This window comes from Haemaphysalis longicornis, unplaced genomic scaffold (genome assembly GCF_048455015.1).
Source record: "Haemaphysalis longicornis isolate Haplotype H1 unplaced genomic scaffold, Haemaphysalis longicornis Haplotype H1 scaffold_7, whole genome shotgun sequence".
NCBI classification, from domain to species: Eukaryota; Metazoa; Arthropoda; class Arachnida; order Ixodida; family Ixodidae; genus Haemaphysalis; species Haemaphysalis longicornis.
Window position 1 is genome coordinate 5,613,719 of NW_027526422.1, and position 20,457 is coordinate 5,634,175.

General features: G+C 47.4%; 1 protein-coding gene across 1 annotated transcript; it reads left to right on the forward strand.

The window, feature by feature from the left end:
- The first annotated feature begins 13,508 nt into the window (after positions 1 to 13,508).
- On the forward strand, positions 13,509 to 20,157 carry LOC144144371 (uncharacterized). The gene is made up of 7 exons (XM_077675788.1): positions 13,509 to 13,866; positions 13,947 to 13,977; positions 14,061 to 14,247; positions 14,317 to 14,473; positions 15,755 to 15,944; positions 16,055 to 17,636; positions 19,288 to 20,157. Exons 1-7 carry the CDS (start codon positions 13,624 to 13,626, stop codon positions 20,066 to 20,068), a joined length of 3,171 nt encoding a protein of 1,056 aa, XP_077531914.1. The 5' UTR covers positions 13,509 to 13,623; the 3' UTR covers positions 20,069 to 20,157.
- Positions 20,158 to 20,457: the final 300 nt, after the last annotated feature.

Below are 20,457 nucleotides of genomic sequence, written 5' to 3' on the forward strand. Positions count from 1 at the left end.
CGAATAACTAAAATTGGGGCGGCCGTCTCCTCTTGGAACAGCCTAGCAGACGACGGCTGCAGCGGCCTTTGCTTAGTTCGTATGCGGCTACTTTCGCCGAGTTTGCCGTATCACTCCATCATACGGCGCTGATCGACCGAACGGTCGACGCCCTCGTGATATTGGCAAAAAATTGGACCGGTGTTACGTGCCGTTTATGCTTACGGTGGTGTCGCGGCTAGAACGCGTAGAAGCGGATAACTCGGGGTTAGCCAAGCGGGTCGTAGAACTGGAGGCAGCGCTAAGTAACGAATGCGAAAGGCCGTTGAGGGAACATTAGCTAGAAAGGATCGCCATTTCGCCAAAAAATGACGAACACCTCGGCCAATGCAGCGGAGCGGAGGCATGCACCGAGGTGGTACACGGGCGGAAGATACGGAAGGCAACAGCTACTCCCACGTGCTGCAAGATAGTCCAGCAAAACCAGCCGACAAGCAGGGTACCATAAAGAGCACCACATGGCAGATAGCGTGGTAATCATTGCGGGATATTTTATCATGAAGAGGAGCAGCGCTGCCATTGTGGAAAGGGTAGAGGGGGATAAGCGTGTGAAGGTTGGGTGCTTCCCCGGTCAAACGATGCAGACGGTGATGTCAAAAGTAAACGGGCAGCTGGCCTTGTGTAGTAAAGCTAGAAACCTTGTGGTGATTACCGCGGGGCTTAATGATGTTCTCAAGGGAGAGGACGGGAAACTTGGCCAGGAGATAGCGAAAGGGGTAAACGATCTGCGGTCGACGGCCCCAAACATGCTCATTGCAGTCTGCGCCGTGCCGGGGGTGGCAAAGCTGGGCGTGCACACCGTACGGGCAATACTCGCTGCTAGCAGCGAGATCGCGAGGCGCGGCAGGGAACTTGGGTTTAAAGTGGTAAACCTGAACAAGGTAGTGGGCAGCATCGGACATAGGCAAGCTTTTCGGTGGGACGGGATTCACTTCAGCCCCAGGCTAGGAAACAAGGTAGGGAGGCACTTAGGTGGGAGAGCAGTAGCTTTTTTAGGGAGCCCCCGCGAAGCTAAGGAAGGCAGACTAGGCGACAAAGGGGGAGCGAGCGAAGTATGCACACTCAACGCTGGGAGGCAGCCAGGCCTATAGCGTTAACCGAAGAACCTATAGCCGGTATTCAATAGCGTGGAATGCATGCAGGCAACCGTGCGAGTGCGCCGCCATATCTGTGGCCAAGCGTCTGTTGCCAAGGCGACATTGTGCGCGCGGCCCCCAGATCAGGCACCCCTCTTCTCCCCCATGCTTTCATGGCGGCCAGGCAGGCCGCCGTCCGCGAGGGACCTTGGGTTCCCGTGCAAGGCGTGTGCGAGTGATTAGATAGTCAGTTGTGCCGCGGTAGCGTTGGTTACACGAAAAGTCACGACTCCACTCATGAGTGTGACAACCTTATCTGCAATTCAACCCCAGCCTCTGCGCATACCTACGAGCGAGGAGCGAGTGCGAGTCGGTCGTGGCACGAAGGTTGCAACGTGAGCGCAGTGGTCCGTTTGACAGAAGTAACTGCATCATCACCAAACTGTTGCCCTCTGAACGCAAAATAATACCTCGACGCCAAGTGCTGTTGAGTGCAGCACAGTATACTGTGCTGCACTCAACAGCACAGTATAGATGGTATTCGTTGAAAAGTTTAGCGGTCAATTTCTTCGCTTGGCAACACTGGAAACGGCCACAGACATGGCCGATGCGCCACGGACATGGACAAGTACCGCCATCCCACGGAGCCCGACGTAACAAGTGACGGCGCACTCACACGGTTGCATGGAGGAGAAGAGGGGTGCCTGATCTGGGGGCCGTGCGCACAACGTCGCCTAGCAACAGACGCTTGGCCACAGATATGGCGGCGCACTCGCATGGTTGCCTGCATGCATTCCACGCCATTGAATACCGGCCATACGATCTATCTATCGATCTACCTATCGCCAGACGCGTATGAAGGAGCCGCCGCAGATCGGCTGATTGCCAGCCGCCGCGCTCTAACGTCAGACGTGAGTTGTTTTGCTGGTTGTGAAATTTTTAGCGCACGAGAAAGCCAGCGCTTAATCAGTGTACGCGGGAACCATTTCTCCAAAGAAATGATTCGGTTTTTGTACTCAACCAAGTATTAGAGGGCACCTACCAGACATAAAGTCGTGGATGCGGTGCGCGTGCACTTGCGTCGACATCCGCGGCGGCAGCCAAATGCGGCGTCGGACTTTTGCTGCCGTTCGCAGCCGCGGTTTCATCCTCCGTGGATTCGAAGTGCTCGAGGGGGGTAGAGCGCCACCACTTAATGTGAGTGCGAATAATATTATATATGTTGACGCCACTACCGATAATCGGGCTGAAACGCAGCAGACGATGTGCGCTGGTATTTTTTTTTCTTCGAGACGCGGGCGCAAAGCGCATGCGCTGGCACGGTGGCCACCCACATGGCGGTTTTCAGCGTTACCAGCCGGAGAAATCGCCCGCTAAACTTTTCATTGAATACCGCCTATCGACATAGCTGAGAACACAGAGGGGATTTAAGTGGAAACAATACAGCGAACAATATTGTAAGAGACAAAAATAGACCCCGTAAGCGGAAAGCGAAATCGAAAAACAAATGCAATAAATATTTAATCAACTACATAAATATGAAGAGAGACAGAAAGCCTAAGTGGGTAGAAATTCAAAATCAACTTGAACGGGAAGAAATAAACGCGCATGCTTTAGCCGAGACTCACTTCCGAGACCTAGAAGCCCCACCTGTCACAGACAATTATGTCTGGGCAGGATGCAACAGGACCACAGGAATGCAGAGAAGGTACGCGTTGGCATGCTTATTAATTAAACAAGGGACTGACATACAAAAAGTGCATGCAAAGAGTATCTGTGGGTTAGAGGCACCGTAGCGGGGAAAAATACATGGTTAGGAGCTGTGTATCTGTGGTCCGAAAGCAGAGCTAAGGAGGAATATGACGAAATGGTAAACTGTTTGAGAAGAGAATACTCACATAGAAGATTTGGATGGGTACACAGACAACAACGGTTCTCTATTGATTGACCTATGTCAGGACAACCGGCTTATAACAGTAAACACAGAAAACAAGTGTGACGGACAAATAACGTGGGTAAGCAGTAACGGACAGTCGAATCTCTGAAACGGTATACGAAAGGTTGCGAGAAATTATGATAGATGAAAACGGAACAGACAGCTTAAGAAGCGACCACAAGCGGCTTACCTTGCACTTTGGAGGCGCAACACAGACAAATTTAGAAATCGGTACATCCAGAGGAAATAATTTGAACAATGAACAGTTAGAGGTCATCGCTGATATAATGGAAGACGAAATCCATAAGTGCCCAGACAAAGATTGGGAGTACGACGAAATGATCGCGTTCATAAAGCATAAGATGAATGAAGCCACGCAACGAAACCGATGGAAAGGGAAAAGAAAGCCCAGAAGCTGGTGTAATAAGGAAATAAAAGAGGCTATTGACCAGCGAAAAAAGGCATCAAGAGAACATAGAGAGGCAAAAAGAACTGGTATGGAACCGGAGGTAGTGAAAGAAAAATGGGATATCTACCGAAGAAAAAAAAATAGAAGTGCAGAAAATGGTTCAAGCAAAGATCAAGCGGAAAAGCAAACATTGATGGCAGAAATACGGACGAAGGACAAAAGTGCACGCCATAAGTTTTGGAACCATGTAAAAGTGCTAAGCTCAAGAAACAATAGCCATCAACAATTCTTTATTAATGAGGAGGGGAAACATTTAGAAGGAGAGCACGCGTTGGCGCATATTCATCGAGTGATTAGTGAGAAGTTTAGGGCAATAGAGGTAGGGAAGCCTGCACCGATAACATCAGCGCCACAGAGGAGTGTGGAAAGAAAAATAAGTTTGAGCAACCTGGATTGGAAAAAAGCAGAGCAAAAGGTTTCCCCCCTGACAGCAGTAGGCCCGGACGGAATACCAATGCAACTGATAAACCTGCTTGAACCTAAAAGTAAGGCATCGTTTATAAGGGCAATAGATAAGGTGATACAAACCAAACAAATACCGGAGGACTGGCTAGAAAGTAGGATGAATTTGATATATAAAGGCAGAGGCAACAAAGCCAGTATTGATTCAGACACACCACTCACAGTAACGCCAGCGGTGCATAGATTCGTAATGCAGGCGATAAAATCAGAAATTCAAGCATGGGCGGGAGAAAATGAAATACTTGGGGAACTGCAGAATGGATTTAGACAAGACTTCATTGGAAGATAATTTGTTCGTGATAACACGGTGCATTGAAATTGCGAAAGCGCAGGATAGATCATTATGCATTACGTTCTTGTACATTAAAGGGGTATATGACAACATAAACAGAGAAGTGCTGTGGAGAATGCTGAAGCTCCAGGAATTAGATGACGAGTTAATACAGTTTATTATAGCAATCTATCAAGATAATAGAGTGCACCTGACGTGGGAAGGGCGGAAATGCACACAGCAGGTCAACACCCATCGGGTACTGAAACAGGGGTGACCTCTGAGCCCAATTAATACTGTTATGCTTTACATTGCAGGATTAGAAAAGAAGCTAGAAGAAAGTCAATTAGGGTTCAATCTTACGCATATGTTGCAAGGCTAAGTGGTAGAACAGCGTATTCAGGGAATGTTATACGCAGACGACATTGTTCTTTTAGCTGATAACCAGTTTGATATGCAACGGCTCATAAATATTAGCGGTCAGGAATCCACCGACCTAGGGTTAAATTTTAGCGCAGAAAAATTGGGAATAATGGTTTTCGATGACACTAGCACTGACTCAGTGTCAGTCCAGCATGGCGAACTACCCAGAGTCAAGGGGGGTGTAACGCTGTGGGGGTGTAACAAATATGAAGTAGTGAGAGGAATGTGGAACGGAGTAATGGTTCCGGGTCTCACTTTTGCGAATGCAGCACTCTGCTTAAAATCTGACGCTCTTTCAACCATTAAAATAAGCCAGGGAACGATAGGCCGTTTGCCCTTAGGAGGACAGGGTAAAACAACTAACGAAGCAGTGCAGGGAGATATAGGCTGGGCGTCGTTTGAACTTCGAGAAGCGCAGAGTAAAATATGTTTTGAGAGGAGTTTGAGAGCAATGGATCAATGTAGGTGGAAAGCTAAAGTTTTAAGGTACCTTTAAATGAAAAGCGTGGACACGCAGTGGTTAAGAAAAACTAGAAGACGAACGATGAAATACGGAAAGAACAGTGGAGAATCAAAGACAGCCAAGGTAACCAAAAAAGAGGCAGGGCAGATAGAAACGAATTTATGGAGAGACAAAAATGGAAGCTAAAACGTCGTTAGAGATGTACAGGGATGAGAAATTGAACATCAGAAAGGAAAATTTTTACGATAATTCCAAGGAGCAGTGTTTTGCTTTTTGAGGCTAGAGTGGGGTGCTTGCGAACTAAGAGCTTTGCGGGGAAGTATACACAAATGATGGTGTATGCGTGGTAGCGGAAAAGAAACAGAAACTTTGCGGCACATAGTGTTAGAATGCGAGGGTATCCATCCAAATCTACATGAGGGAAATATTAGGCTTCAAGAAGCCCCAGGATCTAAGGGTAGCACAGAGGAATTTAACTTCAAGGCTGTCGAGGCGACGAAACGAAGATGAGGATGCTGGTGGACGAAAAGCAGAGAGAGGAACATTGCCTAGGACAGGTACCACCTGTAAAGAAAAAGATAAGTATTTTGTGCCTGCCCTAAGGGCAGGGCTAGTATTAAACGAAGAACGTAAAACATAGGTATATTACTTTTTTGTCGGTAAGATGACCCGTCATCCCCGCTATAAAGGGGACACCACTAGCAATCATCAATAATGATATTTTTCTGGCTGGGAGTCAGCGCCATGCACGGGGCGAAATTTTAGGTCCGGTCGGGGCCAGTGGCGGTCCCAAGGAAGTGGGGCGGGGGGGTGGGCGAAGGGGTGATCGCCCCCCCCCCCTTCCCCATCCCAAAGAGGTCCTCAGCTTCTTATGGTTTTTTTTTTTGTTTTTTTTTTTAAGCATTCCATTTGCGCGAGGTGAAATCCCACCTGTGCGAGGCCGCAAACGTGTTGCGACCGGCACAAATGCGGGCTCGAGCCAGCAGTTGCACCATCTGAGGGGCGCCAAAAACCACTGTGTCGCTAAGTTATTTGTGCGCAAGCAAGTTACACAGCATACGCGCACACGCCTGCATGGTTATCATGTCCTCCGCATAATTGGCGCAAAGAGGGGAGCGGTTCTTTATCCCCCCCCCCCACCCCTGCTTCCAAAACCAATCTCTGGGACCGCTACTGGTCGGGGCCCCGAAGCTCAACGTGGTGTGCTCGGCATGAAAATGAGGGACTCAGGACTAACCCGTCCTGGTCCCACACTTGTTATAATGGCCCGGCTCGAACCGGCTTTTCCTGTCCTAGGCGTCATAATCTAACTGCTGTTAATCTACCAGTCTAGGGGAAACACCCAAGAGGAAGTAAGTTTGTGCGAAGGAAAATTTTACGTCCACGTGAAGACAAAATGTGTCTGGTTCATTAAAAAAACTACTTCGTCCCGATAACAATCATACCAATTTTATCGCAAACTTCAAGAAAAAATGGGAATATTAAGAAAAACAGATGAAGCAGTGGCCACTTCCCAGCCACTCTCTGGTGAACTCCCTATGACGTCACATAATCTTGTTTGTGCGAATGGCGGCTGCTGACCAAAGCCTATATACGCCACGACTGGGAGATTGCAGCGCATGTGTCCTCTAGTCTTGTGTGATCGTATCACTCGAATGTCAACTCGCGGTTACCACGCTGATAGCCATGCCTTCATGCTGGCCCATAATACGTCACTCCTTCCCATAATACGTCACTGCAGCGCAAAATTTCAAAGTGTTTCAACGTATCGCGTCTCTTCGGTTGTGAGAACGTCTCTCATGGCCTGCAATAGAGCTGAGTAAGTTGCCAAAGGCTAGCTCTTCTAAACTGAACCTGGTTGTATTTTGCCTTCATGGGCTCTAATTACTCTTTCATTCCCTCTTTTTTTAATGTTAATTCCATCCTTGCATGTTGTAGGTGCGAAGGTCGCTAACTCTACTTGTATTAATTCATTTAGGCAGCTCTGCCAATTTGCCTCCGCGCTCGTCACTCACATTCCTGCATTTTTCAATAAGTTAGAATCAGAGAAAGCTGGGCGAGTGGAAACGAATTCATGAAATGCACTCGTTTGTGCCTTCTCTTGTCCTCGTCCCGCTGCGCAGTTAGAATTTAATCGTGTATTCTCAGTCTCGTTTTCTTATATTCTGTTGCTGGCACCCTATACCACGCAGTATGAACTCTTACCCTTAATTTCAACCTTACCTATGAGCAGCGGGTGGAGCAGCTGGCCAGCTCCGAGATCTCGGACCAGGGCCGACTGGTGGAACGGGCCCAGACGGCCAGCCCGCACCAAGGCAACGTGGACTAAGGATGCCTCTCGCGGGGTGGAAGCCCTAAGAACATCCTCCTGCCTGCTCGCGAGTATATTAAATGCTCTCTCTCTCTCTCTCTCTCTCTCTCTCTCTCTCTCTTATATTTTTTTCATATTCTTTTCTAGGTTCACCTCCTCCAACAGCTATATGCTGACAATAATTATCAACCGTTAGGTATGTATACGCTAGCTTCTTTCTTCTGAAGCGTTTTAACAGTGGAGCTGTCTAAACTTTTATTTATTTATTTATTTATTTATTTATTTATTTATTTATTTATTTATTTATTTATTTATTTATTTATACTGTCAATCCCTTCTGGGATTTTTACAGGAGCAGGCATAGCCAAAGAACACAAGTCGAACAGTTTTTTTTTTCGCAATAGTTAACGAAGAAGTAAACGAAAAGTTGACACGAAGTACAGAGCTTGCAGTAACAAAGAAATTATACAATACAATAAATGCAAGAAAGATAAACGGCGAGCTCCGCCGTGTAGCGTTACCAAAAAACTCAGCCCAGCTGGGCTCCGCCTCGCGTCGCCTAGCAAGCCCCTGCTTAGGTACCGCTTACGTGATCACGTAACATCACGTAAAGCCTACTCCCGTGACCCTACGCACTAAACTTTTTTACACCCTTTTTGGGAAAAAAGGGTGTAGCATAAGTAGAAAACGGCTTTTTGGAAGCCATTACGCCCTTTTCCTTGAATCGTAACACCCTTTTCTAGCTCTACCTCTTTTTTGTGCGAAAAAAAAAAAGAGGGTGTGGATCAACTTCAACACCCTTAATTTTGTCTTAGGGTGTTGAAAGGGTATGGTAAAGATGTTCAGCTGTTCATTGAATAAGGTCATGCATGCATGTATAATTGCACTGTAAAGAAAAAGACATCACCCTCCTCTACTCGTCAGAAATGTTTAAAAGCAAAAAAAAAAAAAGTTCCTCTTCAATGATCTCTCGTTTTCATATATGGTGTGCCTCACACCCCAAGTTTAGCTTTGGCACGAGAAACATCAATTTGAACCTTTAAATGAAAAAAAAAAAAGGACTATAGTCGTGTGGCGAAAAGGGGGTTGACCGACTGCAACACGCTTGGCTTTATGTATAGGGTGTGAAGCGGTGTGAAATAGGTGCTCAGTTACAAAAAAGAACAGCGGAGCTGCAGGGATCGACCTAGTTTCTTCCGGTGTTGCTAAGTTTTTGCTACATTTGCTGGGCTTTGCGATTCTCTTGCTAAGCTAGGATAAGCTCTGAGGGGTGAGGCCAAGCTAGAACCGGATATTACAAGGCTGTTCTAGTGTGTCCCCCAAACTGATAGCGGATCTAAGGGGGAAACAAGCCAGGTCGACCCCCAGCTATGCTGTTTCTCAAGCTATGCACCACTACTGCAAGCTGCGCCAACTTTTTTCTTGCGTTTTAGAATCCTAAAAGAGACTAGTACCTTTGAAATTGTATGTTAAGAGGTGCGCATACGCATGCGCCTTCAGTATCACATTCGAACAGGCTCCAAAGCCGGCTTCCCTGTTATACTATCTTATCTGCTGTGGTGCACCCTTTACAAGAAGCGCAGTTCTTTTTCTCTGTTTGCTAACGCCATCGAACCTAGTTTAAGCTTAAACAGCTTCACTTGTTTTAAATTATGCCATTTTACATTGTGTTAAAGATCGTGAAGTACCTCCCAAGTTGGAGGCCTCAGCCTTTTTCTCAGTTGGCGGTCGTTTCTTACACCCTTTTTCTTTTCCCCCCTTAGGTTCCAAAACCCTAATTTGTGGCTTTACACCCTTTTTGTTGAAATAATGAACACCCTTCTTAATAGGTGTTTGGTATTTAATTAAATTATATGCCTTATTGAACCTAATAACTCCCTCACGATTGAAAAGTTTTCGCAAATCCGCATGCTGATGTGTATCTACTCACATTAACATAGATAAATTCCACAATTAGCGCTAAAATATCTTATTTTTGCGACAAGGCTACTGATTCTATCGGAGGACTTTCCTCTGCTGACTATAAAAGCAACAAGAGCAGATGTATTTCTAAGTAATTTCTTTTCTTGTGATTTCTCTCGTCAAGTCTGATTCATGCTTTGTATATGTACCACATAGTCCGCAACCTGTTATTGGCGTTTTTTTTTTCTTGATGCATTGTGAAATTTGTTTGTCATGCTACAAGCATTGTTATTGCCTGTAACCAAGACCTTATCTTTTCCTATATATCTATGTGCCTGTGTGTCCATGTGTAATAATAAGCCTCGTAGGCGCTCTCGTACTTTCACGTCCTATCTTTGCCCCCCTGTCAGCTGTACTCATATTTATTTCCGCAAATAAAGTTATTGTTGGAAAAAAATGTACTCGCTGTCCACATACATACCGTTCGTTTTCTTGCTCAATTCATTTGATGGTCAAGTGTGACTTGTGCGTGTTGAATGTGTCTGTATGTCATGCTGCACTCTCGGCCCATCCACACCGTCATGCGTAGCTCCGCTGCCCACACCCTTATTTTAGTGTGTTAAGCAATCTTACACACTTTTTGAACACCCTTTTTTAAAATTAGAACACCTTTTAAATGTGTTCGCCATGGGACAAGATGCTGACACCCTTTTCGGCCAAAAAGGGTGTAAGAAAGTTAAGTGTGTAATCACGTATTAAACTGTGCCCAGCTAACGTAACTTAGATACCGCTTGTATGACCACGTAACATTACCTAAGTCACGTAACCAGAATCATGTTAAGCCACGTGACCAAAATCACGCAACATCACGTAAAGCTAGTCACTTGACATGTTGCCGCCAAAATCCCGTAATATCGCGTAAAGCTAGTCACGTGACTTGTTCCTGCCAAAAAAAAAAAAAACACGTACAACTAGTCATGTGACATGTTCCCGCCAAAAGCACGTAATCCCAGTCACATGGCTTGGCCTAGCAACAGCGATTCCTCGCCAACCACCTGCGATAGCACCGAGCCACATAATCTCCTCGCACCCCACCCGCGCAGGTCGGAGTTCGCGGCATGTGTGCGCTGCGCTCTCCTCTCTTCGAGCCACGGACGACAAATGTGAAGGCGGAGCTTTGCCTTGACGTCGCAGGCCAGTAAAAGCTCGGTACAGCCGGCGCGGCGACAGACCTCTCGCCTTCTGCTCCTGCCATGGGAAGATCGAAGAAAGTTCGGACGCCCGAAGGAGGAGCAGCTTACCAGGAAGAGCGCACAAGCTCCGCTGTTGACCACAGCCTTGCACCAATAGTGCAAGCTATGCACATTTTTTTTCTATAACTCCTGCGCTCTGCTTCTCAACAGGTGCAAGACAGGTTCGCAAACGGGGGTTATTCTTCCTTTATTAAGCGAGTTTGTTGATAATTTATGCTAGAATGAGGGATAGTTCTTTCGATGTTAGTTTTATTCTGGAAGGATGAATGGAATCTAATCCTGTGCCAGTTGTTTTTAGCGATGAAATGAGCTGAAAAACTTCATCTGCCGATGTGGGGAACAAATAGAAAGACCGATCACAACGCGGTACAGGAAGCAAGGGCACACCTGTTTGCGAGTGAGCAGGATCACCAAAATGGTCACTAAACGCATTCGCTATATCACTAGCATCAGTGTAGGTGTTGCCATTTTTTGTTATTTTCTTCAAAGAGGGTTGGTTGTCATCGCTATTGAGAAACTGTTTAATTAACTGCCAATTTTCTCTGCAGTCATTACCGTTCTTAGATATTTCATTTTCATAGTAGAGGCGCTTAGCACGCTATTCTGCTATTCTGCTGTCCGTCTTTACATTGAGGTTTTTCATGCCCATTTTATATTCTCTCGCTTGCGCAAAATTGTATTTATTTTCTTCTGGTTAATTCTTTTTTTCAAATCCAACCGGTGTTCCCCTCGGTTATTTCGACTGCCTATTCGTGTATTATTCCCACTGCATGTTCGCTTACTTGCTTCGTTTATACTTTTATGTTAGCCCTCCCTCACTAGCATTCACTTTGCTTTTACCTTATTTATTGCCGATTCGACCTCCTCGTAGAAACTGCAAACAGCCTCAACATTATATTGGAAGTCCCGTGCGTGTATGCTGTCTCTGTTCGCTTGGTTACAAGGATTGTGACCCTTCTCCCACATGTTCTGCTACCTCTTCGAGGATGAAGAAACTCACCCCGAGCTCATTTTTTTCTCCGGGCCTTCGCTATTCTTGACACCTCACAATGTTTTATTGGCCTCATAGTACCAACCAGGCCGCCTCCGTCAGTCAGCACTTCTTGGGAGCACGCTTAATGAAGACGCGTCTTCCAGCCGAGGCTGACAAGTCTTGTTTGTTTCTGGCCTGGGCGAACCTTCGCTTTCAGTAGCAGCAGCCGGCCGCGCGCGCTTGGAAGCAATTCCGCTCGGCGGGGCCCTTCGCTCCGTGGCTGCAGGCGAGGTGTGGGCGAAGCCTCGAGGACGTCTCTTCCCACGGGCTGCGTGTGCGCGCTCAGGGCCGCGTTGGCGAATGGAATCCCAGTGACGCAGCAGCCTCCCGAGCACAGAGACCCACGAGTGGAAACTGACCAGGGGCGTAATGCTGACTTTGTCCGTTTCGAAAATGTCCCTTTGCCAGGCCTCTGACCAATGATATCGCCTGGCTTGTGCTGCGTCACACCTGGACGCCCGCTTTCAGCCAATCAGGGCTCGCTCGAAACGGATAACTGTGAAACGGACATGAAATGAACTGCCCCAGACTCGGCTCCTTACAGTACAAGTAAATTTCACTTTAGTACAAGGGACCTTACAGTACACTGTACTATAGCGACACCCATGGAGCGCTTTCGCAGAATCATGCTGACACTAGCGCCAGCTAGGTTCCACTCTGGGTAAGCTAGATAGAAACTCTGTGCTTTGGGGTTTTCTCACATGACACTGGCCGATTGGCGAAAGCGACTACGATTACTACCTATTGTAACAAAAACAAGCCAGGTGCAGATACGGTCAGAAACAAAGCCAAGGCGGACAGCGGTCTTGCACAGTATGGTGGACTGACGGAGGATTGAGGAGGATTGATGGTAAACAAGGCGTTCCGGAGTCCACTGCAGACTAAACAGAGTACTCACCTTTGCTTGAATACCTGCCCTGGTTACGTCATCGCAGATGTCCTGAAACACACGATTTGGCGGGAGAATCAAAATTTTAACTTAAATTGATTTATTTCTCAATGAATAAATCGATTGCTGCTTGGGGCGCTATAAAACACCAAATGTTTCAATTAAAGCAAACTTGTATTTTGTCTGCATGGGTCTTTTAAGGCTCTATTCTGAATTATGTCGATTAATGCTACGAAGTATACAGTGAAGTATAGTCACTGTACTACGGAGTACGAAAAAGCAGTCCCAATTTAAGCGCGTTAAAAAAATGGCAACAAAAACATTGAAATATATTAGACGTTAAATTTCCCTATTTAAGAAAAATCTCCTTGCTTTTATTGGAGTTCTTCAATAAGAGAGATGGCCCAGTGAAATGACGAGTTTAGGGTCATCCCTGTATACTTATCTGTGCCGGCTTGTACGTTAAATGCACGTCTCGCAAATTTTTATTCGGAGAGTTTGGGGCAACTGTTTTCAATTTGATGAGAAAGTGATGCTGTCTTTTTCTGTATTTAAGAGTAGCTTGTAGCGTGTTGGGTAGAAGGGCCGTGCCGTAAATTAAGTACACTGCATTAGTAATTTATAAAAGAGGCAACGTGTGTTCCGAAAATAGACCACTGGCAGCCTCCTGTTTCTCCAATGCTCGCGATGCGCCCTGCCGACACAATCAGTTTGCAAAAAATCCATAAACATTTGAAAAATGTGCTTTCAAAACACGCGCTTTTTTTGAAAAAGCGCAAGACACGGGAAGCGCGAAAACGCCAACGCTTCTGCCGCCGCAGTTTAGCTGCCGTCATTTAGAACTAAAAAAACAACTTTGGGCTTTAGACAAGCAAATTAAAATACAAGTAAATACATTTTATAAATTTTGACAACTTTTTATTTACTTAAAATGTTGATTTCTAATACTGCCAGTTTGTGGTTCCGACCGAAATCGGTACCGAAATGTTGAGAAGCTTACAACATTGTGTAACCGTAACTGTGCTTTATCGTCGTCGCAAATATTAGATGAAAAGAACGAAAGTGATATAAACTAGTTCGATTACTTGAGCCTATTATGAGTCCAGAGAATGCGCTTAAAGACCTTATTGCAAAAGTTTATTCGGGTTCCTTTTCGACTGCGTTTAACGCGCTCGTGGAATTGAGCAAAATCTGCAGAAAGGACCCCGCCTCTGTTCCGAAATTTAATTCTCTTGGAGGCACGTCTGCCTTGCTTGAGCTTCTGGAAAAGCCAAAATACACGGATATATGCTCGAGCATACTTGCCAACTGCTGCGTGGATAATACCGTACGTGAAGAGGTATGAAAATGTCTCAGTAGCTAGCCGCGCCGTAGTCGTGTTGCACCTTGCTGACATTTTGTGTGCTTTCGCCTTTTCAGGTCATAAAAAGCAGCGGTATCCGAAGTTTTGGTAAGACGCACAAATTTTTCTGTTTCCTTTTGTGTTCGCGGCCTCTTGGTGCGGGAATGTTTGAGCGTAAGCTTGTCTTTCAGTGAGAATCCTGTCGTGCATCGAGAAGGAAAGTACGCGAAACCGAGCTTGCCGAGGGCTGGCGAATATTGCTGCCACCACTCGAGGGGCCAGGGAGGTTCGCCGCTGCAAAGCGCTTGAGCACGTTGTCTCATTTCTGTCTTCGTCGAGCTCCTGCGACTGCCAAACGACGGCGTTGCGCGCAGTTAGGTAAGTGGACAAGGTTGAGCGATCGTACACGCTTACGAACGTGTCACTGTTTAACTCGTCCACTTGCAGGATCCTGGCAAACACTCCTGAATGCCGTGAAGACCTTATCGGCCACAAGGCTCCAGCCGTTACTGCGAAATTCTTGTCAACCGAGTCTCTTCAGAAACCGGCTGTCCAAGCACTGGCTTCGCTGACCCAGGCCTGCAGTCCAGAGTGTGCCCTGCAGGTACTGTAGGTGTTCCCAGATCACAGAGTTATTGGCCAGCTCAGCCGTTGCCCCAAAGCCCACAGTTGGCGTTAAATTGCAGGGAAAGGGCTTTAGCGTTTCCACGAATGCTTTTCTCATTTCCGCCGTGTCTTTCCCAAAAGGTGCCGCTTTAGCCACAGGAGTAGAATGTGCTGCTTCGATTTCCCAGTCAGGAACAATGAACACGCGTGCCAGCCTTGTCCCGCAGCTATCCATGACTTGCAGCCTTTTGCCTTAGATAAAGAATCTGTGCTTGTCCCCAGAGGACACATTGGCGTGTGAGGGCTCAGTTGCAGATGTGCCCAGGTGACAGCTCATTTATTATGTGATGTGTGCCATTAAGTGTACACCTCAATTTTCGTCTTGAACGAAACCGGCTCATCACATGGAGACGACGTGCACCAGTGAATGGGCTTTTCATATTCAGATTGTACAGAATCAGTCATTGCATTGCCACCAAAGCGTAAACACTACATTTACCCTTAAGTGCCGGGGCGAGGGAAGTGCTGTGTACCTTGACTGGGATGCACCTTTATGCTGTACAACGAAACACTCGCGATTTACGTTGCATAACCACTTTAGTATGTGAAGACCGCTTCTGTTTACCACTCGAAAAGCACTCTGATAGAAGCGGAAGCAATATGTTATCATAAATGTGTTCGCTTGAACAACAGCGTGAATTAATTCAGCTGAAACGTATTTGTGGGAAGTCACATAAAAATTATGGCCAGAGGTAAGAACAATGACAGAACTGTAAAATACATCTGTGCACGCATATGCTAATGCATTTCATTGGTAAATTACCTAGAATTTTCGGCCACTGTTTCTATTTTTATTTTTTGGTGGGCATTTACTTCTCGGTCGCATTGTTATCGCGCGATGAAGTTTTATGAAAGAAAGAAGGGCTGAGTGAGGTACAGTTTTATGCTTACTAGCCACTGTTATCAGCAGAGAAATATAGAGGCATAAGCCCATGTTTTTTTAGACGCAATCATTGGAAACTTATGCTACATGTGTTTTCTGTGCATTGAAAACCAGTTTAAGTTCGCTGTGTGAGCAGTGCTTAAGCTTAAACTCGACTTGTGCCCCAGTACTATGACTTCAGCTGCTACCACATTGAATGCGGTTTTGCCTCTAGACAACATAAAATGTAGATCCAGAAATAAAAACGAGATTTGTTCAGAAAACAGTAGAGAGCAATGAAGAAAATGGATTCTGCTCTGTTTCCCACTTACCGCTTACCTTTAACGTGGCCCCCAGATCAGGGATGCTGAAGCGTTCAAGTCCCTGGAAGCACTTCTGCAAACATCGGACAGTGCAGTTCTGGAGTCGACCTTTGCAACCGTGGTGAACCTTTCAGTCGTGGGAGAAGTGCGACCAGACCTTGGAGCTGTTCATGTGGTGCCTACTTTGATCAGCCACTTGAATGACTACAAATTGCACAAACCAAGTAAGGGGGCTCTTCTCTTCAGTTGTAGAATGGGGTGTGTATGCCTGGCTTCCCTTTTTAATACATACTTCTCCTTTACCCTTTGCTTTTTAATACTTGTCTTCTCCCAGGTTACGAGACCCTCTTCTCAACTCTGTGCCGCTACAGCCAGGAATCTGTGAACCGAGTGAGAATCCGAACAGCTGGTGGCCTCGCCCTGCTTGTGAAAGCTCTGGAAGACAGGAGCAGGAAAGAACTGTGGCCGTGTGCAGTGTGCGCAATCCTGCAATTCCGTTACGATGAACCAAGTCTCGCAGTGCTGTGGCATCTGAAGCTGGTTCCCAATCTTTTAGAGCACATTAGGGAATACACGAGTGCACACAAGAAGGACCAACATGCCCCCGCTAAGCCAGAGTCCCCAGCGGAAGCAGCCAGTGGGCTGGAAGAGATGCACGTCTCAGCGGATCCCGAAGAAGGTGTTTCCACTGACCTCGTGAAACAGGGAGGTGAACTTCTAACTGATTGTTCTTTAAAGCAGGCCACTGAAACGGTGAGCGCAACCGTTGTATGCACCACGAAAGAGAATGAGGATAATGCAGGGGACCCCATCAATGAACACGGGACCGTGGCACTTGCACCCTTGCAAGACACGCATGATGGGCCTGTGGACCACGGGCAGGGTGACGAAGGCACAGTGTCTGAAACCAGGAACGAAGTAGTGGACAATGATGAGGCTGCCCGTCAGGCCGTGAGCGAGGACGTGGACTCTGAGCTCGATGACACAGTTGCACAGGCTCCCTTCTGTATACACAGCCCGAGTTACCAGGAAATCCGGGGCCAGGATTCAGCTGTGGACAGCGAGAGCCTCTGCACAGATGTTGGCTACCAGAGCGGTGTGTGCAGCCCACAGTCGCCCGACCAGACGAGGCGGCCGGCGTCGCCGCCCCTGCTCTCTGGAAGGTGGAGTCCACAGTCGACGGACAGCGGCTGCTGGTCGCCCAGCAGTTCCCCACGCTGCGATTCGCCAGTGACGGTGTGTTCTCCCAGGCCTTTTCGGAGCTTTTCACCTGTTTGCTCCGATGACGAGACCAATTCGGAACAGTCGGCTGGTTTGTCTCGGGCTGAGAATATGGAGCTGGCCAGTGATGGCAGCCCAAAGAAGACTGGGTTTATCAGGCGGAAACGTTCTTCGATGTGCGAAGACATAGTTGGGAAAATATGCGCCCCCTTGCGTGCCAAGCGCTGCCGCCGTCGCACCACATCGGAGACTATTCCACCAGTTTATAAGGACGCCGAAGAGGCCCTGCTTGACGGCATGTTCAAGATCATGTCAGTATTTTCTGTGCAGGACATGCCAGAGTACAGGCTGGCAGACACTGGCCTGTTTGATGCATTGCTGTGCTACTTGCACCACATCCCTGACCCGTTACAGAGGGCAGGCCAACTCATGAACAGGATAACGGCCGATGTTCATTCCTTTGAGGACATTGTGTGCAAGGGCAATGTCCTCAAGTTGGTAGAGGCCATGGCACCCTGCAGTTTGGATGGCTGCCAGCACTGTCGCCAGTTCGGAGACCTCTGCAAGCGCTGGCTGGCCAATCTGACCCGTGTGGCGGAGTCGGGCTATGGCAGTGGTGTCCTTGCCCACTGCTTGCTGACCGAGGGCAAAAAGCTCCAGCACTGCTGCTGCCTCACACTGCCTTACGTGGTCTGGTGAGCACTGTTTTTACGGTTTTGGAATGATGGCCATTGCAGCATAAGTGTCATGTGTTGTTGTGCATCACTGTACTTATTTAAAGGGTTCCGGAAAGGCGTTTTAAGCGCACTAAATGAACAAGCGCAGTCGTTGGGTTAGGGGGTCAACATCCTCTGTGCCAGGTATAACTTTTTTATGTGCAGTTGAAAGCTCACACCTTTCATCGCAAAGTTTGTCCACCTTTCCCACTCTTCCCTACGTGTTTTTGGACGCTTAATTGTCAGAGCCCATGTACATCATGGATCCTCCCATGTGCGTCACGAAACAGAGATCCTGCAATTCTACGGCTTTTTTTTCACGTTCCGGCAGAGAGAAGCATCGTCTGCTCAGCATTGGTGGGTTGCGGTGGCATTTGCGGTTAATTAGTGCTTCCTGCAGCGCGCTTACACGCTGTTGTGTTCGTCTACATTTACATTTTTCTACTCTCCTACCACGCTTCTTGTAACAAGGTATGGGTGCAGCTTGTCAAAACACGTGTGCACCCTGCTTGAGCGCGCCGCTGGTTTGCTCTGTGACTTCCAAGGAAGGCTGTTCATCGCGACCGATGAAGCGGTCTGAACTGGCGTGTTTTTTCCACGGGTTCTCTGCTGCTTTCAAATGTCTTTTTGACATGCCGCTGGCAGGAATTATCGCAACACTGCAAACAAGGCTCCGCATCAGCGGGGTGATATGCGAGACGGTGCTTTTCAGATAAGCAGTGCTAGCGCTGAGTGAAAGAGAACAAGACATGTATCATCTTCCCCATGCGGCCGATAAAGCATTCCTAACCGGTGCATTCCTCATCACGAGTTCTCCACCGCTTTTAAACTGTTGTTTTGACGTGCCGCCGATAGCAGCCTCCGCACCGTGCACTCATGAGAACACAAAATGGGAAATGGCTGGGAGCGCCACTTCTGAGGAGAAAAGCATCATGGGAGGGAACACTTGCATGCCATCAACAGCAAGAATAGTGAGAAGAGAAGGAAACACACTGAGATGACAGTGAGGGGTTTTTGATTTGCAATTTCTCAGCTAATACTCATTGCTTTAACAAAATTCTTCCAGGAGATGATTGCTAATACATTGCATTATTTCATTACATGTACATCCATGTGTCAACGGAGGGTATTTGAGAACGCCTTTAAAAGTTGATGTTGGGTTGTAGCTTACTTAGCTCCCTGTGCTATCCATCATGCATTTTGCACCATTATATATAAAAAAAAGAAAGACAAAAAAGAGAGCGAAGTGTAGATGATGTTCGAAATTCTAATGTTGTGGCATTATTGTGACATGAAGTGTATCTGTGTAATAAGTTGTGTTGGAGCTTTTGTGTTGGAGCTCCCTAAGGAATGTCTAGAGGGGTGTGGGGGGGTACCCAGTTTTTCGCTGGGTGTTTTGTGATGTGCTGTTAAGTGTCACAAAAAATTAGAGGAAAACAGCAGAGAAAAATTCCAGCTCTGTTTATTTCTCAACACACAAGGCATCATTGACGATTGGAACTGAAGCCGAGAGAGCTATGGAACGTGTGACCTTTCAGTAAAAACGAAAAGTTGTTCAGCCTTTTTTGCATTTTGTGGCCTCTTACTTGCACCGCTTGACTAAATTCATGCATGTTTATGACACTTGCAGTGATAAATCTATTCTGCGCCAGCTGCTGTTCGACTGCTCGGGGCTGGACATTCTGCTAGACATCCTGGAAGAGAGCAAGGGCGATGCGGCAATGGACAACTTCCGCCAAGCAGTGGACAGCCTCAAGGCGCTCTGCACGTCCATATCGGACAAGCCCAAAGGGCAGGCAGCAGCCACAGTGGCCGCTTCGGGGATGAGCAACGCCTGCTGCCTGCAGGCCTTCAAAATGGATGTCCAGCTGCAAGTGGACGACGGGAGCCGGGTCACGGGAAACAGGCACCGGCTGAGTGAAACTAACGATTACTTCAAAACAATGCTTGATGGCTATTTCGTTGAAAAGGGGCAGACAGTGATCATGTTTCGCAGTGCTGACCATACGCCGCTGAGCATTGTGATGCACTTTTTGCACGGGTGCAACTTCGAAACGTGCACGTTCATGGGCAGCGACGTGCCGGTGAATGTGCAGCTGGACGTCCTGGGTCTGTGCGACCTGCTGCTCCTTCCAAACTTGCAGCGGCAAACCGAGATCCGGGTGAGGCAGAAGCTCACCCTGGACAGCGTCTGTGATGTGTACAGCCGGGCGCTAGAGCTCGGCATGACTGGCTTTCGCCGCGCCGCCCTGTGGTTTGTGCTGACGGAGAAACTGGACCCTGAACAGCGCTGCAGGTGTCTGGGCGACTTGGTGGGAGGAACACACGGCGGGCAGGTCTTGGACGACATTACCCACCTAGTGCGCCAGAACCTGGACGTGCGTGACAGCCCGAGTGCTCTGTGCTGTTGAGTCTGTATTTGTCCATAGTGTGTATATACATTCGTCTCCCCGGTACCCAAATATTCAACATATATAGTAAAGTCTGCTCTCACAAAAAAGCAGTAGTGTTTTCGTTTATTCAGTCCACCAGTCTTTTGTGTTTGATATTTTCAGCAACGCAAGGACATGTGTGTGCCTGCACAGTAAGAGGCCTAAACATTGGATGAAAAGAGAGACTTACTTAGTGCCTGTACACTGGTGAGGATCAAATGCAGGACCCCACGGGCGTTTTACCATTCCGGCCATTCAGGTGAGACACTCGTGGTTCAACTTGGCAGAGAACAGAGGACCAGCAAACTGACACTGGCTGTAGCCCTAGATCTAGAAACTAGCCACACCTCTTCTTTTAGTTATAAAGT